The following is an 18,141-nucleotide window of genomic DNA, read 5'->3' as shown; positions in this document are numbered from 1 at the left end:
CTGTTCATAATCTGGGTCTCTCGTTTGAATACAAGTTAAGGCCCTTACAACTTATTTGCCTTGCCTTGTGTTGTTATCCGGCACTGAAGCGGACTGCATCAGCAAAATCGTTTACAAGTGTTCCAAAGATCATTTTACTTTCATTAATGAGGTTTTTTAGTAACTGTAGAGTTACGCACCCTGGTCGTGTATACTGTCTATCAGTTAATGCAGCTGGCAATATGATTGCATGAAAACTAATAAGTGGTTTCATTATTTGAGAATATTCTTCACCATCATTCAAAGTAGTAATCACCATATTAATGAGTAAGTATCTGCCAAAAGGAATATATTTGAAGTAAAATAATAAAAGTATCTCTCTTTTTCAGTGTATAATAAAGCTCTTGTTTGTATTGTATATAAGCTGTCTTTCAGAGTACCTGTATGTTTTTATATAATATAGATGAGTTTGTGGGGTTTTTCCCTTGTATTAAAATGTATCGTCCCAAATTCTTCCTTATCAGGGACATTGCTGCTCGGAATGTTCTGGTGTCCTCAAACGATTGTGTAAAATTAGGAGACTTCGGATTATCCCGATATATGGAAGACAGTACTTACTACAAAGGTAAGAAATCAGAGCAATAAATCAGAAACAGGCTCAGGATCTTTAATGATTTTTAATTCTGAAAAAGGTACATTCTAATATGCTCAGCTGATTTTTGACAGTGGTATACAGTCAGGTCCGTGGAGGAAAGACAGCCTTCTCAACAAAGGTGCTGGAGCAGTGGGTCATCCCTGGCCAAGAAATGACCCTCAACCTGAACTCACTCGCCATTAACTCAAATGGATCATAGACTTAAATATAAGACATAAAACTATGAGACTTCTAGGAAAAAACATAGGAGTAAAGTTTTCGGATCTAGGGCCAGGCAAAGAGTCCTTAGGCTTGACACCAAAAACATACATAAAAGGGAAAAATTGATAGCTTCTTGCTCATCAAAATTAAAAATTTTTGTTCTGCAAAAGACCCAGGCAGAAGGATGAAAAGACAAACTACAGAGTGGGAGGAAGTATTTGCCAACCACATGTCTAACAAAGGACCGGTATCTAGACTACAGGTAGAACTCTCAAAACTCAGCAGTAAAAAAAGGAAGGACACAGGTAGAAAGTGGACAGAAGATATGAAGAGAGACTCCACCGCAGGGGTTATTCAGATGGCACGTAAGCATATTACCCACCAGGGAAATGCAGAGTGAGCCCACGGGGAGGTATCGTGCACACCTGTCAGGATGGCTAAGGTAACGGTAGTGACAACACAAAATGCTGGCAGACACAGAGAACGTACATTGCTTGTGCAGATGTAAAATGGTACAGCTGCTCTGGAAAAGAGTTTGGCAGATTCTTAGAGAACTAAACATGCACCTCCCATATGACCTAGCTATTACACACCTAGGCATTTCTCCCAGAGAAATAAAAACTCACATTTACACAAAACTGGTGTTTGTTCATTGTAGCTTTATTTCTAGCAGCCAACAGCTGGAATCAGCCTGGATGTCCTCCACTTCGTAGACACAGCTGGCTAACCTCCCCGCAGAGTGGTGGGTGCCCTGGCTCAGTGCACGCCGCCGGACTTACAGATCTGCAGTCTGCCGACTCCAGAGACTTTGATCCTTTAGCTTGGGAGCTGGACTCTAGCTGAAGGGATTTTTTCTTTAGTTTTCCCAATCTTGGAATCAGATTGACTTGGTTCTTCAAATTGTTACTAATTTTCATATTCCTGGTACTTCAGCTAAGATTTGGATTATAAGTCCATATTACGCTTTTAGTGTATTTTCTAGTTATTACCACCATTTTACAAAGGCCAGTTTCTCGCTCAGTTTGTTTGATTTTTGTATTGTCGCAAGATGAGCCCGAATCTTACGTACACAATTAGTCTTTCTCATTTTGTACTGTAGCTGATGACAGTTCTCTGTCCAAATGCTTTCTGTATACTACAGCCTGATCCTTTTTATGTAGAAGGAAAAGTCTGGTTGTTTATTCATTTTGATTATGTAGTCATTTAATTTAAAAACGACCAAGCCACCTTTCCACTGTTTTAAAATACATTTCCTATTACCTCACATCCTGACTAGTCCAAACCCTAGAATTCCACTAAAGGGCTAAACTCCAAACAGCACGGTGGCCCAGACTCTACATCATCTAGACAGCACTTAAAGTGGGCAACTGACGAGTTCACACATTGTTATCTCAGAGAGGTCACTAAGTCTAGATCCTGCTAGGCTTCAGGAGAACAGCCCCTCGGGGTTAGGGGTTCCTCGCTCGGAACACAGCTGGAGAGTCATTTGTTGTGAGGGAATCAGAGGCTTTGACCTCAGTTGTCATGAAGGTGCATGAAGTTAAGTGGAAGAAAATTAATGAAACAGATGTAATTGTCTTCCGATTAAAAGTCTTGAGAGCACCCTTGCTTATAGAAGAGAGCCCGGCACCCTAGCACCCTGCTCCGGGGCCCTCTGGATCAGGGCCTGTCCCCGCCTGGTGCCTGCAGTCCCTCCTCCCCCCTGCCCCTCCCCCTGCCACACCCTCTCACTTCCGCTGGGTTTGAGAAACTGTTTCTGACTTTTGGAATTAGGACTCCCTGAGGGCTGGTATCTGGTGAAAGAATGTTGAGGGAGGTGGCACAGAGGAAGGATCTTAGGCCTCTCAAGAGAGCCAGTGCCAGGCTTTCGGAGAGTGTCCTCTGTGCTCTGTCCCCCTCCCGCCCTTCACGTCCTGGTGGTGGCACAGCCCGTCCTCACACTTCGTGGATTCTGTGTTTGCACGCGCGTCTGCTTGCTGAGACATGTAACTTCCCGAATCCACACTCCGATGCATTCATAGTCAGGCGTGATGTGCCCAGGGCAGCGACAAAGTGTCCGTTTGGGCTGGTGGACAGCGAGGGGCGGGCAGCACCTGTGGCTCTGGGCCAGTCGGGCAGGCTGGAACCCCAGCTGTGGCCCCTGCGTGCGGGGCCGGGGGACGGGGAGCAGGGCCTCAGGCAGGTCAGCAGCACATCCATACCTCATTTTCCAAAGAAGTCAGAACCTACCAGGATAAGTTTGTAGGACTTACAGTTATAATCTGTGTGAGGTATGGATATATATATGTACACATTTCTCCCGGGAGCAGTGGTTCGGTGTTCAAAGTGACCTTCTAGAGTAACTACCGTGAATGAGAATTGACTGTGTGTGGCTACCAGGCCGTTTCTAAAGCCAGGCCTCCAGCCTGTAGATGAAGCCGGCACAACTGAGCTGGGAGCTGATGCCTCCCGGTAACCGGGGCGCCCTCCTCCCCTGCTTCCTGCCTCTCCTCTGTCACGCCCAGACGACCCAGCATCAGGGCATGCAAGGCAGTTCTCCCAAAGATTTTGGTACTAAAAATCTCAGCTAGCTCTAACTGTTAGATTCCTGAGCAGGTGACAGGGAAGTTTTACTTTCTAAAATTAATCTTCTAGCTTCCAAAGGAAAATTGCCTATTAAATGGATGGCTCCAGAGTCAATCAATTTTCGCCGTTTTACCTCAGCTAGTGACGTATGGATGTTTGGTGAGTATTTGAAAACTTCCGTGTTAGAATTACAGTTCACATATTCTCTGAGAGGACTGAGCTCTGTGTGTTGTCAGAGTCTGTAGGTTGGTTTGCCTTCCCTTGCCTGGCCTCCATCACTGCTCGCCAGCACCCTCCCCCGTTCCTCAGACGTGGGCGTGTGCCGTGCGCCCAGGCGTGGCCCGCAGGGCCCAAGGTCCTCCCCCTAGCCCCTTCTCACTCCGCCTGCCTCCCTCTCAGGGAGGTGCTGTGTCCTCCCTTCTCTCCTGTCTCCACGGCCTCAGACATTCCTTTTATGTGAGTGACGTAAATGGTTAACCTGTCCGTGCAGTTCTGCGATGGCCCCCAGATCCAGCATGTCTAAGATTGCCCTTCATCTCTGTTCTGGAATCTGACCCCTTCCTGACTTGTCTCAGGTCTTGGAGGCGTGACCCTTCGTGTTCTGTAGCTGCTGCTGCTCTGGTGTCCACTGTGTCCCCTCCTTCCTGCTCCAGGTCCGTCCCTGTCGTCGTCCTCCTGCGCTGTGTTCGCGCAGAGCCCCCAGTGGAGCGAGGGTGTGGCTGTCGTTCACTCTGCAGTACTTGCTTCTACTACCTTATCCGGATTTTTAAGTCACTCACCTTTTTGGTGTGGATGACACTCCATCCCCGCTCCACTTTCCTGGTGTTACTCCTTCTTTCTGTACACCTCATCCTGACACCTTCTCCTCCGGTTGAAACTCTTTTTAACCTTCAGGAAGAGGTTGGAAAGAGTTTCTTCATTCACCTGAAATATCCGCTCTGCCATGAAGCCCCATGTAGCAGGTGTGCCGTCCAGGCATAGACTCCCTTCCTCTGCTTTCCCAGCACTTCCTCTCTGTGTCGAGACACTCACGTGTAGATCTTGTGAATAGTCCTGTGTGCATATTTTCTATGCCGGATTTTAAACTGCTTCCCAGGAGATGCCCTGTTAAGTTTATGCACCTTCCTTTTCCTATAAGTAAAAATAACTTTATATACATGAAGTACGTGTTCTCATTTTTTCTTCTGCTTCCTTGCTGTTGACTTTCGGTAACCGTTTAGTGCCCTAACTGATATTAGGTAAAGGAAGGAATTCAGTAAAACAGGAAGTGGCGTGACATGATTGGAGAAGGCGCTGGAGTCCAATTGGCTTCAGATCCCAAGACCTCACCTGTCAGCTTTGTGACCCATAGAGCAGGTTACTTGTCCTCTCAAGAGGATTTCACATTTCAAAGAGTCTAAGATGCCTTTTTTTTTCACACTTCTGGAAGTAGGATTTGTCACACATCAGTGGCATTTCACAGTTGGTGTTAGTCGGGGGTGTGTTAGTCATGTGGGTCCTCGCCTACACTCATGTAGACTGCTTTGTTCATATTGGTGCTACTTTCTTGTCCGAATGAGTTTAAAACCGCTCTTTGGTAAGAATAAAATAATTCTAAGAGGTAACAAAGGATCACATTACAACTTAGTGGGCAGTATATCCCCCCCTTTTTGGTAATATAAAATAATAGTGTCTCTTATAATCAGTGGCACCTCAGATTTGATAAAATACAGTTTTTAAAGAAATGTAAGGTGTGAGAATTAAAGATAGTGTAAACTTCAAGGAAAGGTGCCAGAGACATATGAAGGTCTCAAGAAATGATACCCAGTGTTGTTATTACTAATGATGTTGTCATAATTTCTGGTGAGAAAAGCAGAACTAAGGCATTATTTTTGTCATATACTCTTTACTTTGAAGTTGTTGGACTTTTGGCTAATTTCAGATCTGACTCACATTAATGTGATATAATGGCATAATGGTATATGCCTTCCTCCTCTGAGGCACACAGCATCTTAGGTGCTGAAGATACAGAAAGACAGTCACAGCCCCTCTGCGCCCAGGACCCGGTGTATGGGGCACGCTTGCGGTGGGTTAGACGGGAGCTTCCCAGGGGGCAGGGCAGGCAGCACAGGAAACTCACAAAGGGACCTGGAAGAAGAGAACTGGTGGGGAAGAAAATGAAAGGCATCGCATCTAGAGTTCAGCACGAGCCAGGTCACGAAGGAGCGTGTTCAGGTGCAGGTCTGAGTGGCCAGAGTGCCACGTGATGGGAACCTGTAGAGGAATCTGAGTCTTCTGAAAGCATAAGACTTAAGTTGCAGGGTTTTCTCTGTTAGGCTTCACGCCAGCTGCTGCGATGATAAGCAGGTTGGACTAAAGAGGAGGGAAATCTAAAATGCATTCAGCTTTTTTTTGAATTGGTTCACTAAACTATGCTATGAAATACCACTGTAGCTGGTGGGCCATTTTCTAATGGAGAATTTTTTGGAGAAATAAACCTCTTAGAAAAGTAATGGGTTTTTTCTTGATAATACTGCTTCATTATTCGCATCATACTAAATTAGTATTCCTGTCCTTATTTGATAACAGAGCTGACTGAATGCGGCTTTATTTGGCTGATGTGCCCGTAATCACACCGGAGGTTCTCTCGTACGAACTATGAAGCTATTCCTGAAACGTGGGAATCGCACTCCTGCTGCTAAGTTTACCCTTGTGTTTTCGTCCCCGCCTCACAGGTGTGTGTATGTGGGAGATACTGATGCATGGTGTGAAGCCCTTTCAAGGCGTGAAGAACAATGATGTGATTGGTCGCATTGAGAACGGGGAGAGGTTGCCCATGCCTCCGAACTGCCCTCCCACCCTCTACAGCCTCATGACCAAGTGCTGGGCCTACGACCCCAGCCGGCGGCCCCGCTTCACTGAGCTCAAAGCTCAGCTCAGGTAGGGTGGGGGGCGGGGCTGGGGCCGGGGCCGGGGCCGGGGCCGGGGCCGGGGCGGGCAGGCCTCCGCTGCTTCTCCCTGGCAGGTCCTTTTATCAGTACGTCTGAGGCAAACCTGCTTCTTGGGCAAACGTAATTACTTCTTTATGGATTTGTATTTATTTATACATTGTTAGAGCCTTAAGAAGATTATGTCTTCAGGTCTTAATAAACTTCAAATTGTGATCAGGTGTCTCTGCCCTGACTGCTGACCAACGTGGCACAGCCCACAGGCTCAGCGTGGTCTAGTCCCCGCCCACTCCCCAGTTCTCACCTCACACCACCCCTTCCTCTGCTCCAGAGGCACCCGGTGCCTCTGCCTTCCCCCGCTTGTCTGCAGGGCGCTTCTCTTCAGTCTTTGGAGCCCAGCTCAGGGTTGCCTCCTACAGGAAGCCTGCCTCATCTGCCCCACCCCCAAAGAGATAGCCCCTCCTATGGCACCTCTTCAGCGCTCTGTTGTTATAGCTCAGCATCCACGTTACCTGTTCAGCTGCCGTCTTGTGACTCCTACTTCGTGCCAGACGCCATTAGACCCAAACCTCCAGCAGCCCCCAGTCCCCTGGCAGGAACACACGGACTTCCTACTGTGTTGGGCCCCCCCACAGCGTCTGCGCAGAGCTGACCTGATACTGGCCAGACTCAGAGGCCTCGACAGGTGGCCCTCATCCCATCTTGCTCATTTCTGGAGGCCTGGGGCAGAGCTTAGGACCAGCACCTGGTCAGTGCTCAGTAAACACTTGTCGAACTGAAGTCTAGATTGAGACTTAATACTTGAATCAACAAGATGTTGTAGTATAATACATAACCAACCAGCCAACGCCATGGTTTAACGTGCTGTTTCATGTTTGGAGTACTCCCCTCATTTTATTTGAGTTTTGTTATTTGCTATATTCTCGTCATTTTTCATAAAAATTACCAAATGTCAGGGTCCAAAAGCCCCCGGCAGCTCCTCTAGCCCACCCCTATCCCCCAACGCTTGAACCCTCTCAGCTTCACCTCCCCTCCGGCAGCGCCACCTGCCCGGCTGACAAGTTTCCTCCAAAGAGAATGTTTCCAGGAAGGAGCAGGGCCTTAGTGAGAAGTGGGAGAGATTCGTCCAGTCAGCAGCTGTTTTGCTAAGTGTCTCCTTTGTTCTAAGCTAGGTTCTGTGAGCCCAGCAGTGAGCAAAACACAGTCCTGCCCCCGGTGTCTGAAGTCCGGCCGAGGAGGTGGGGGTCGGCACCGTTGGCCGCACGGTGACACCCCTGACGCTCCCCCTCCGGGCCCGCTTCCGGGGCCTCGCGCGTGACGGCCGGCCCCTCAGGTCTTTCAAGACAGCTTTCTTCAGGCTGGAGCTCTCCATGTTCTTAATTCTCATGCAGCTTAGTTATACCTGCTGTCCCTGTTGGAGCTGGTTTTCGACCATGCTTCATTTCATGTTTTGCTCATACAGTTTTTTGTTCCTCCTTGACCTTTCCTCAGAATCTGATAGATTCTGTCCATGAAACCCCCTCTCTGATACCAGTTCCACCTGCCCGCCTCCCCAGCGCGTTCTTCCCCCTTACTCTGGGTATCCGCTGGCTTCTCTCCGCAGCCTCCTCCCCTCCGCTCAGTACTTCTCCTTGGTTGGTTGTCTTAACTGTTCCTGTGGCTTCGCTCCCCACCTCCGTCTGTCTTTAGCTTCAGTCCTGCCTTTTCCCACAAGTCCCAGACCTGTGTCTTCAGTTGGAGGACATCGTGTTTATCCTGAAGCAAAGCCGTTACTGTCTCCTCTTGCCTGCCTCTTGCCCCTCAGCTTGTGTAGGTTACAGTGGGGCCTTTGTCTCCACCTGCCTCTGGGAGCCATCAGTAACTCCTCGCCCGCCTGTACCAGCTGGCCAGCCGGAGCATCCTCACCTCAGGGTCTTCAGACCCACTCCCTCCTCCCGGCTCTCCTCTCCTCTCCACCCCGCCCCTGCCCCCACCCCCGCCCCTGCCCCCGGCCCGCATACTTCATCAGTCAGTCTTACCAAACATGTCGAAGTGGGAGAGTAACTCCCTTGCTCAAGACAACTTTCAGTGGTTTCCTGGCACCCCCGGTGTTAGTTCGAGGCTTCCAGAGTAGCACTTAAGCCTCCCTGAGTTACGGCCAGTGTCTTTCCATCCCTTTCTCACACTGTGGCCAAACTGACCACACGCCTCCGCCAGGGAGGCCTCCTCTGCACCTGCTGAAATCAGCCCTACTGTCTTCCTCAGCCTCTTTCCCTGCTCTGCCCGTGGGCTGTCCAGAACTCTTGCTTCTTCTGGCCGTGCCCGCCCTGTGGGCCGCAGATGGCCGCATCCCGGTCCAGTCAGCTCCACAAACACTGAGCACCACGTAGCTGGGCCTGGTGCTGGTCACTGGGCAAGAGAACCCAACACTTTTCCTGCCCTCGAGGAGCTCACAGTCTAGTACGTCTCATCCCCTACTAGACTGAAGCTCCTTGAGGACAGGGATCGTCATACTCACCTCGGTGTTGCCCACACCCCCAGGCCAGGAGCTGGACCCAGTGAGGACCAGACAGCTGCCGAGTTCGTGCTTAGCTGTCACAAAACTCACGCTGACACTGGCCGGAGGACTGTTGCATTAAGGTGGAGCAGCTCCAAAAACTGTCCCAGGCGAAGGCTTAGAACTACATATAATTATTTTATACACACACATGTATAAAAACATCATGTACCTATTTATAGATGCTTTCTTGTGAACAATTAGTACAGATTATTGACCATTAGTTTGTCCTGTCTGTTTTGTATTAGTCAGAAATGGAGTTTAACTTTGTATTTGGAACATGTAGAACATGGCTACCAAATAAGCCAAATAAAATGTAACTTTATAATATACTAGCTGCTTGGACACCTATATGTAACAATGTATCACAAGTAATCAAACACGTTCTTTATTGAGTTGTTTTAAATGGTTATTATATCCAAGATTCTAACAAAGTAATAAAGTTTGGATAGCCCTTACCCCAGGGCCCCTAAAAATGTTCCCAAAGCCCATTCTCCATGTCTGTCTAAAGAGAAAATGCTGCAGATAGACTCAGTTTATTGTGGGCTCCACTCATCTTTGGCTGGACCACGTCTTGTTTCTGCTGTATCGTAAGTTAAGAAAAGTGGCTCTCGGTGACTCTTGTTAGGCAGAGGGCTGTACGGGGATGGGTCGGTCTCTGTGACCACAGGGCCTGCCCTCCTGCCATCCTGTGTCCTTATTCATAGATGTGCCTCATTGAGGAGAATGAGATTAACCTCTGGCCACCTAGTAGCAAGTGTGAGAAGTTCCTCAATAGGAAATTTCTCATAACATGAGCTCTAGCATTTCATACTGTGTGACTGACAGTTTATAAGAGTGCACTAAATATTTTTTGAATGAAAAGTCATTTAATCCCTAGCTAGTCAGTTAATTCATTGGTAGATACTGTGGCGAGGAGACCGCAGTAAAACCTCTTGAGTATTTTTGCCCCTTTGGAGTTTATGTTCAAAGATAGCATTTCCCAGCAGTGCTCTGTGTCATTAAGGTGTTTGTGCCATTATAGGAAAAGATTGTCAGTTTTATCTCAGGGAAACATTTTAAGTTAACGTGTGGCTTATTAAATCCCTTTTAGACAAATGAGGGTAATAAATAAAATTATTGATTTAAATTTGGTACCCTAATTTTTGTATTTTTCTAACTTTTTATTGACATGCAAAGATGTGAACATATAGACATGCCAAGAAGCTGCCAAACAGCTCACTGGATTTTCACAAATTGGGCCCATTCCTGTAACCAGCATCTAGAACAAGAAAACAGCACTGCCTTCACCCCAGAGACCCACGAGAGGCCCCTTTTCCAATTACGTTCCCCCTCCAGGGGTAACCACTGCCTGGTTCTGCCTGGTTTTGAACTTTATGTAAACGCTGTAATGCAGTGTATACTTTTTTGTTTATGGTTTATTTTGCTCAACGTTTAGTTTGAGATCACCCATGTTACTCAGGTAGTTGGACTTCACTCTCGTTGCTGTATGTGTCCCATTTGTGGATATACCATAGTTTATCCCTTCTACTATTGGTGGAAATTCAGATACTTTTCATCTTGGGGCTCTCAAGACTGCTGCTGTAGGGACATAACAGAAGTGTCATTGGGTGAGCACGTGTACAAGAATGTCTGGTGGATGCGTGTTCAGGCGTCTGCAGGTGGGCGCGGCTTTAGCTTTATGTACTGATAGCGCCTGTTTTCCAAAGTGGATGCACCAGTGCGGTGTCTCCAGCAGTGACGAAAGCTCCTGTTGCTCCAGCCATAGTTTTTTTTAAACTTTGGAAATCGATCCTTGTTTCTAAGCATGCCATTTTCACATGTGAAGGGTAGGTTAGAGAAAGAAAGCATAACGTAAGTGGTATGTAAACAATTTACCTGAGGTTTTCTATTCTAAAGATCACTGACTTAGTGTCTGCCTGGAAGGCCCTCTGACCCTGAGCGCTTTAGGAAGCCCTTTGGACCAAAAGCATGCTCACTAGGAGCCAGTCTCCATCCTCTGCCGTCAACCTTAGAAATTACGGCATTGAAAACCAGCACTGACTGAGTGCTTTCTGCTGCCACACCTGTGCCGTGAACTGTCACACATTATTTCATCTGAATCCTCACGGTCCTGGGAGATGTAGGTAATATTGTCATCATCAGTTTACCAATGGGGAAACGGAAACTGAGGTTCGGCAGTTGAGTGCTGGGGTCACAGAGCTGGGATTCAAGGCAAGCTCACCTGAGTCCAGGACACAAGCTGTCGGCTGTCACGCCCTACGCTTTGTTTGAGCCATGGCTAGACGTTAGTAAGTGCTCTGATTACGATTTCGACTAGTGGGCAAGTTGTTAATATTGTTCAGTTAAAAAGGAAAAAGAAGAAAGAAAAGGGAAAAAAACCATACTGTTACAAGGAATTCCTGCAGCTGGTTCTCTTACATTTGCTTGAGTGTCAACCAGAGAAAGTCCCCCAACAGAATGGCAGCGTCTCTGGCTTCGGCACAGAGGCCCCCACCCAAGGGTTTTGATGGGTGACGTAGTTTCCACGTGTTATCGCTGTTTTGCTGTCACATCTTGAGTGTGTTGCATTTGGCTGCTGTGGCACTCTGTAATCCCAGAGTTAGTGGCAAGCAGTTGTGGAAGTTTTCGGCGAGGCTGAGTCTCTCGAGGGGTACAAGCCACGCCAGTGTGCGTCGGCCGGCGTCCGCACTTGCCTGCTGTGTACTCGTCCTGTACCCGTAATATGTAGCCTTGTCTCGTCTCCAGCTTGGGTCTGGGGGGAGTTGTGGATGTTGTTTGCTTGTTGTTATAACCTGATATCGTCGTGTTTGCTTCTTAACTTTATCATACAAAGCTGGCCGTTGAGAAATCTCTTTGACCTAAGTTGACCTTGGGTGAGTGACTTAGCCTCCCTGGGAGAGCAGAATCACAAATCCTACCTGTCCTCTAGTTTTCAGGATTAAATAAAATCATCTAAAATGCATTTAGTTTTCATGCTCGTGGTGGGTACACACACTTGTGGCTGCTCTGGTAGTAGCAGTAAAAACAAAGCTTTTTCTGAAGATCCGCAAGGGACCTGGAGGTCTTAGGTACAGAAAGTGATCAGTTACTGTTTAAAAAAAAAAAACTGGTTCTTCAAATGTAAAAAGGGTAGCTATAATTATCCAGATACCAAAATGCAAGGCACATCTTTTTGACATTTTGTAGATGTCTTATGGACATCTTGTACAGGTTTTTTTTTTTTTGAGTCCTTTTTGATTCTTCATTTATCCTAAAATGTGAACTCTAGATTAAAAACTCTAGATTTGATTAATAACATGAGGTTACTTGTGCTTCCTCGCTGTGCTCTTAAAGTGGTTTTGTATCTGCTCCCCAAATTCCTTTCAAAGGTGGTGTCTAAATTCCTCCTTAGTCATCGTATCGGCACTTTCCTTCTCACTGCCGTCCTGTTGGGTCTTGGTGTCATCTAGAAGAGTAACCTGTTTCTCAATTACCCCTGTATTTAAATCTTAAAATGTTTGTTTGGTTTGGGACCTTAGTCTTCCCGGTAATAAAAAGTAAATAGTAAACCTAAATTTCATGGGAATTTAATGTAAAATTTAAATTGTTTCCATTAAAATTTATGTCATAACTGTTTCTTACCTGCAGGTAGCTCTTGTCCTTCATTGGATCCCCCCCCCGCCCCCCGCACACAGATGTTCAGACCTTTACAGGTGCATCTCTACTTTAGCTTCACCTCCAGAATTTGGTTTTATGTGAAGTAAACAAATTTCCGGTGAGATTTAAACTTAAATTTCATAAAAATTAGTCCTTTATACTTACATGGCTTCACAGGTCATTTTCACGTGATTACCTTACTGATTTCACAGTAATTCTTAAGGGTGAGATATTGTTGCCCTTTTCACTTAAGGAACTTGAGGCTCAGAAAAACCCTATGACTTGCCCAGATTGTTCAGCTAACAAAGGGTGGATCCAAGACCCTGGGCCCTTTTCTCCGAAGTCCAGGACCACTGCTTTTCTCGGTCTCTTTACCACCGTATGCCGCCCCCCACTGAATGGGTTGCTGGCTGCCTCCACCCCCTGTACCTCCCCACGCTCTGCTCACTTCCCCTCCCTTGTCTTATTTGTAAGAGAGGACTTTGACTAGATGAAGTTCACACTTCAGCTGTAATCCACATATTTACTACTTGAAGGTCGCCCTCAGAACCCACAGTGAAATCCTCAGACTCATCCGGTAGCTGCTGTAATTCCTTCCCTTCAGTCCTGTTTCTGGCACCATTTTCCTTCTCTCTCTAGTTGTTCTTCATTCCCCTTCCCTCAATTTTGTCTCCAGGGTTATTATCCCTGAAAACATGGGGGAAGAGTGGAGTAGACATGAATGTCTGTCCTCCCCTCTGGACGGTGAAGGACCAGAGGCTGTAGGTGGCCCATCCCTCTTCAGGTTACAGAGGGACATGGCGCCGAGGTTGATGCAGGGATGCAGGGAACGAGTGAAGCAGCGCTGGCTCCGTCTCAGCCCAGTCTCTGGGCACCTGAGCTTAGATGGGAGGGAGCAGCAGCCCCCGTGGCAGCGGGTCGGTTCTCAGTGAAGAGAGTTTGGCGCTGAGAAGCCACTGGCTTACCTTCTGCACCTCTTCCTCTCAACTCCCCAAATTTGCATTTTAGAAATACCTTTTGCATTATATTTTTAGTGATTGCCTCAAGTATTACATTATACATCTTTAACTTTGCACCATCTACTTAAGAGTTAATAATTGTATTTCACTTAAAATGTGGAAACTTCATTTACCACCACCTTAGTCCTTTTTGTTCTAGATGTCGTGTGTATTATATTCATATATGACAGTAACCTCATAAAATAAGATTACACTTTGTGTTTTTAATAGTATTCTGAGGAAAGTAAGGGGAAAATCTTTTATATTTAACCCCATACAGTGCTCTTTATTCTTTCCTAAAGATCTTTCTTCCATTTGGTTTTCCCATCTGTCTGAAGAACTTCTTTAACATTTCTTGTGATGTGGGCCTGTTGATTAGTTTTGGTTGTTTTTTTTTTTTTTAATCTGAAAATGAATTGAACTTCATTACACTGGATATAGAACTCTGAGTTGACAGCATTTTTCTTTTTCTTTTTTTTCTTTCTTTCTTTCAGCACCTTAAAGCTTTCTTTCGTTACCTTCTGGCCTCTGTTATTTCTAATGAGAAGTCACTGGCCTTTTAAATTATTACTCTTCTGTATGTAAAGTGTCATTTTTTCTGGCTTCTTCCATGATTTTATCTTTGGTTTTCAGCAGTTTATAACGAGGATGTGCTTGCGTGTGGTTTTTGTTGTATTGATCATATTTGGTCTTCACTGAACCTCTTGAATCTGTAAATGTATGTCCTTGACCATTATTTCTTCAGATATTTTTTCTGCTCCATTTTCTCTCTTCTAAAACACCAGTTCCATGTATGTTAAATCTTTTGATAGTGTCCTTCAGGTTCCAGGGGCTCTGTTCTTTTTCTGTTTTCCCCCAGTCTTTTTTCTATAAGTTCTTCAGATTGGATAATTTTTATTGATTTATCTTCAATTTTCCTGACTCTTCTCTCATCTCCATCCCACTGATCGTCCAATCCTGTGGAGATTTTATTTCAGATATTTTACTTTTCATTAGGAATTTTCATTTGGCTCTTTTTTATACCTTCAGTTTCTCTGCTGGTGTTTCCTATCTTTTCATTAACTATGACCAAATTTTCCTTTATGTCTTTGAATATAATAATAGCTCTTCAAAGTCCTTGCTTGCTAATTACAACTTCTGAGTCACCGTTGGAGTCAGCTTCCTTTAGATTTCTTTTCCTCTTGAAAATGGATTACATTTTAATGTTTATTTGTACATCAAGTGATTTTAGATTATGTCGTGGACATTGTGACTGATAGGTTACAGAAACTCTGGATTCAGTATTATTCCTCTGAAGAGTGGTTGGTTGGTTGGTTGGTTGGTTGGTTGGTTGGTTTTAGCAGGCAGCTAACTTGGCAGGTCTCACATTGCAAACTCCCTCCATTCTGTGAGCTCGAATCCCGATTCAGCTAAGTTCAGCCTCAGCTGGGCTGCCTGGAGCCTGCCCTGTATGTGCACAGTACAGGGGTCAGCTAGTGATTCAGGCAGAATTTACACTCAGAATTTGAGGTACCCCTCCATAGCTTTCTTCTTCCTGGGATTTCCCCTCTCACTTTCCACCAGCTGTGGTGACCCAAATTCAGTCCTCTGGCTCTTCAAACCAGTAAGACTGGGGCTGGCTTTCTGGCTAGTGGCCATTAAACTGGGGACCCACCCAGTGCCATTCCTTTCCTCCCAGTGGCAGCTTCCTCCAGAGCCTAACTGCTTTGTGCTGTCACAGGGCTGTTTCTTCTGTCCTAGTCCGTAGTTGCTGTCTGCAAGAGGATTGGTCAAATAGGAGCTTCTCGAACTTGCCAGAAATACAAAGAGGTCAAAGAGGTTCTAAAGTAAGATTTTAGTAGAAATCACTTTTCAAATAATTTTGAGATGTGTAACACCATAACCAAACAAAAGTGCGTTATTTCCTGCAGTTTGAGATATGTAATAAGTAAAGAGAGATGCAGTTTTGTTGTATTGGTGAAGTGAGATGTTCGGTCTGCTGTGCGTGTTTATAAGAGAAGAAGGAGGGAGGCGTGTGCTGCAACACTGGTCACTGCCCACTGCAGAGGTGCTGTCCCAGCTTTGTCTCAAGCCTTGTTTTCTGTAAAGATACCAAGGGGGGTTGTTGAAGGGTCAGCTCCATTCCTTTGTGGTGAGGCGATGTTGGGTACTTAGAGGAGATCGTGTTTCAAAGTTGGCATTCCCATGAACTTGCCAGAACAAGCCATTTCCCTCGTGGCTTTTTTGTTCATCCAGTTTCTTGCTGCTCTTTCTCTGGATGTTTTTCAAATTAGCCTAAGTAGCTATGAATCCAGACTGATTTTCTGTCCAAAGCAAATTTTGTGATGTCATCATAAAATTATTATGTTTAGGTGATCAAAGTCCAGTCTTTTTTTAAAAAAGTTTTTCAAGCATAGAAGAAATGTAGTTTCAAAGAGAAGGATAGTATTACTATAATCATTCTCAGGAAAAAATGCTACAGAAATGAAATACATTTAAAAAAAATAAGGCAGGTAAAAGTACAGAACTAGATAGCATTTACTTAAAAGTCTTACTGGGTTTTTTCACCTACTTTATTTCTCCATCCTAACAGTGGATAGGACAGGCAGTATCGTTCTCATTTATGAAGGAGGACACAAGTTGAAATGGGCCCAGCTGCCCAGCTCAGAAGGTGCTGCTCATAGCTGGTGCCCTTTCTGCTGGGACAGCGGGAACAGCTGGTCACCTACTTGGACTGATCGCCCCTGTCTACTCTAAATCTTGTCTGTGTTGGAGACTTTATTCCGAATCTTAGCTTGGTACTGGAAACGAAGACGCTATTAGACCACTTTATTGCTCTCCATGAAAATACCTTAGAAGTAAAATCACATCTTGTTGCTCCAGAACGGAAATTTAATGAGACCTCTCCATACCAGCTTGTGGAGCCCGGGAGACCAGGTTTCACAGGGAGTGCCACAGGCCGAGAAAAGTCAACATGTGCTTGCAAGTTTTTTTGTCCTTTACTGTGTGAATTGATTACTTTGATGACTTTTTCTCCTAAAGTGAGGGAAGTAGTGATAAAAAATAAAACTAACGTTAAATAAATACTCCTTTCCCCTCTTCCCAGTTCTCTTCCTAGATGGGGCTCGTGGATAAACAAAGAATGATTCTTACATGTTCTAACGTTTGTTAAATGAAAAGTCTTATGAGCTCTTATAGTTTTTTCTCTGGTGAGTTTGAGACTTAGAAACCACCACCCCAGGAAGAAGCATGAGGGCTCATTGCCAGTTCACATTAGGCAGCTAAAAGCTTTCAAACAGAATGTATTGCTACTAAAAATAGTTGGACTTTGGGAAAATATGTTTAAATTTGACCTCCTTGACACTCTGCACATTCCACTGTTTTGCTCTGGGTTCCTCAGCAGCTGTAAAGAGGAAAGTTCAGAACTGTCTCCATGGGCACTCTTACTCCATCTATGGAAGAGCCTTCCCATCGTAAAAACAGATACTTCAGGAGTTATTTATGTTCTGCACTACTGTGAGCAGCAAGTTATGCTTTCTCCGAAGCGTTTTGACATGTTAGTTTTTGGTATGATACTGAGGAACTCGCTTCCCGGTTACCCCTGCGTTCCGTGTTCAGTGGTAGCAGGTGATGAAGGGCCGAGAGGGAGGCTTCAGACAGTGAATCAGTGGGTCAGAGAACAGTGAGTGCGGGCGGAGGGTCAGGGCAGGTGGAGGCCAAGAGGGTCTCCTTATGCAAGGGCCCTCCCGTGACCTATGTGGAGGTGTTTGCGGGGAGCAGTAACCTTCAGGTCAGGGTGGCCCAGTTCACAAAACAGCCCATGTGAAATAAATTGCCTTCGTGAGACCTATTTAAAATTAAGTTCCATTGCTTTAAAGAACCTGTCACGCTTGGCCTTCTCATAGCTTGCCTTTATTTTAATGATTTGAAGAAGTTAGAAATAAGGACGATTTTTTTTACTTGATTTTTTTTCCTGATTGTTATGGACTTTTCATTTGTTTAAAACTACACAATTTTTGGAAATTCTGACTTGGAGTCTGTTACTTGTTTTGAGGCCAGGTGATTGAGAGCGGGGCGCTGAAAAGGCCCTAATCGGAGGCAGCCCTCTCTCAGGCCAGGGGTCTGTCTGAACCCCTGCTCCCAGCGGCCACCCTCCCGGCAGCCTGCACCCGTCCCCTGTGAGGCACGGGGAGGTGGTGACTGGTCTTCCTCACCAGCCAGTGCACGTGCTCGGCTGATGGTGGCTTCACTCTCCTGTCATCACTAAGGCAGAATGTGGTCCGGGGTCTGTGCTAGTTCTGGGGGCGTGGAAAGTGGCAACTCTCAGCCCATTGTGGGCAAAGGCCAAGCAAACAGGCTGTCGCACGCACTTGACCTGTGAATCGTGGGACCTGGGGCCAGGTTCCCGACAGCGCTGGCTCGGCCTGCATCTGGCCAGCCTCGAGGGTGTCGCCAGAGCCTGCACTGTTGTTAAAGTGTTGTGCTATTCACTCAGCCATGACCGTCTAGATGGAGTGAGAAGAAAAACGAAATCATATTTTGAGGAGGGGGTTGCTTTTCTCTAAAGTGCTAATGTGGTCATGGAGGGAAACGTTCCCTTTCCTTAAAACACAAAACAAAACTCCCATCTGTAGTAAGGGCTCGCTGACTCAGGGCAGTTAC

The 18,141-nt window shown here is 45.9% G+C and overlaps 1 protein-coding gene across 29 annotated transcripts in view; it reads left to right on the top strand.

Moving 5' to 3' along the window:
- The window catches only part of PTK2 (protein tyrosine kinase 2), a 188,933-nt gene that overhangs the window by 132,194 nt on the left and 38,598 nt on the right, over positions 1–18,141 (top strand). For all 29 annotated transcript variants that reach the window (XM_065895471.1, XM_065895468.1, XM_065895490.1 and 26 more), the window contains 3 exons: positions 504–604; positions 3,470–3,559; positions 6,115–6,319. In XM_065895471.1, coding sequence (XP_065751543.1) covers positions 504–604; positions 3,470–3,559; positions 6,115–6,319 — 396 coding nt within the window. The remainder of the gene's footprint in view (positions 1–503; positions 605–3,469; positions 3,560–6,114; positions 6,320–18,141) is intronic.

Source organism: Phocoena phocoena, chromosome 17 (assembly GCF_963924675.1).
Source record: "Phocoena phocoena chromosome 17, mPhoPho1.1, whole genome shotgun sequence".
NCBI lineage: Eukaryota > Metazoa > Chordata > Mammalia > Artiodactyla > Phocoenidae > Phocoena > Phocoena phocoena.
Note: the sequence above shows the minus strand (reverse complement) of the source record. Positions and strands in the feature narration are given on the sequence as shown.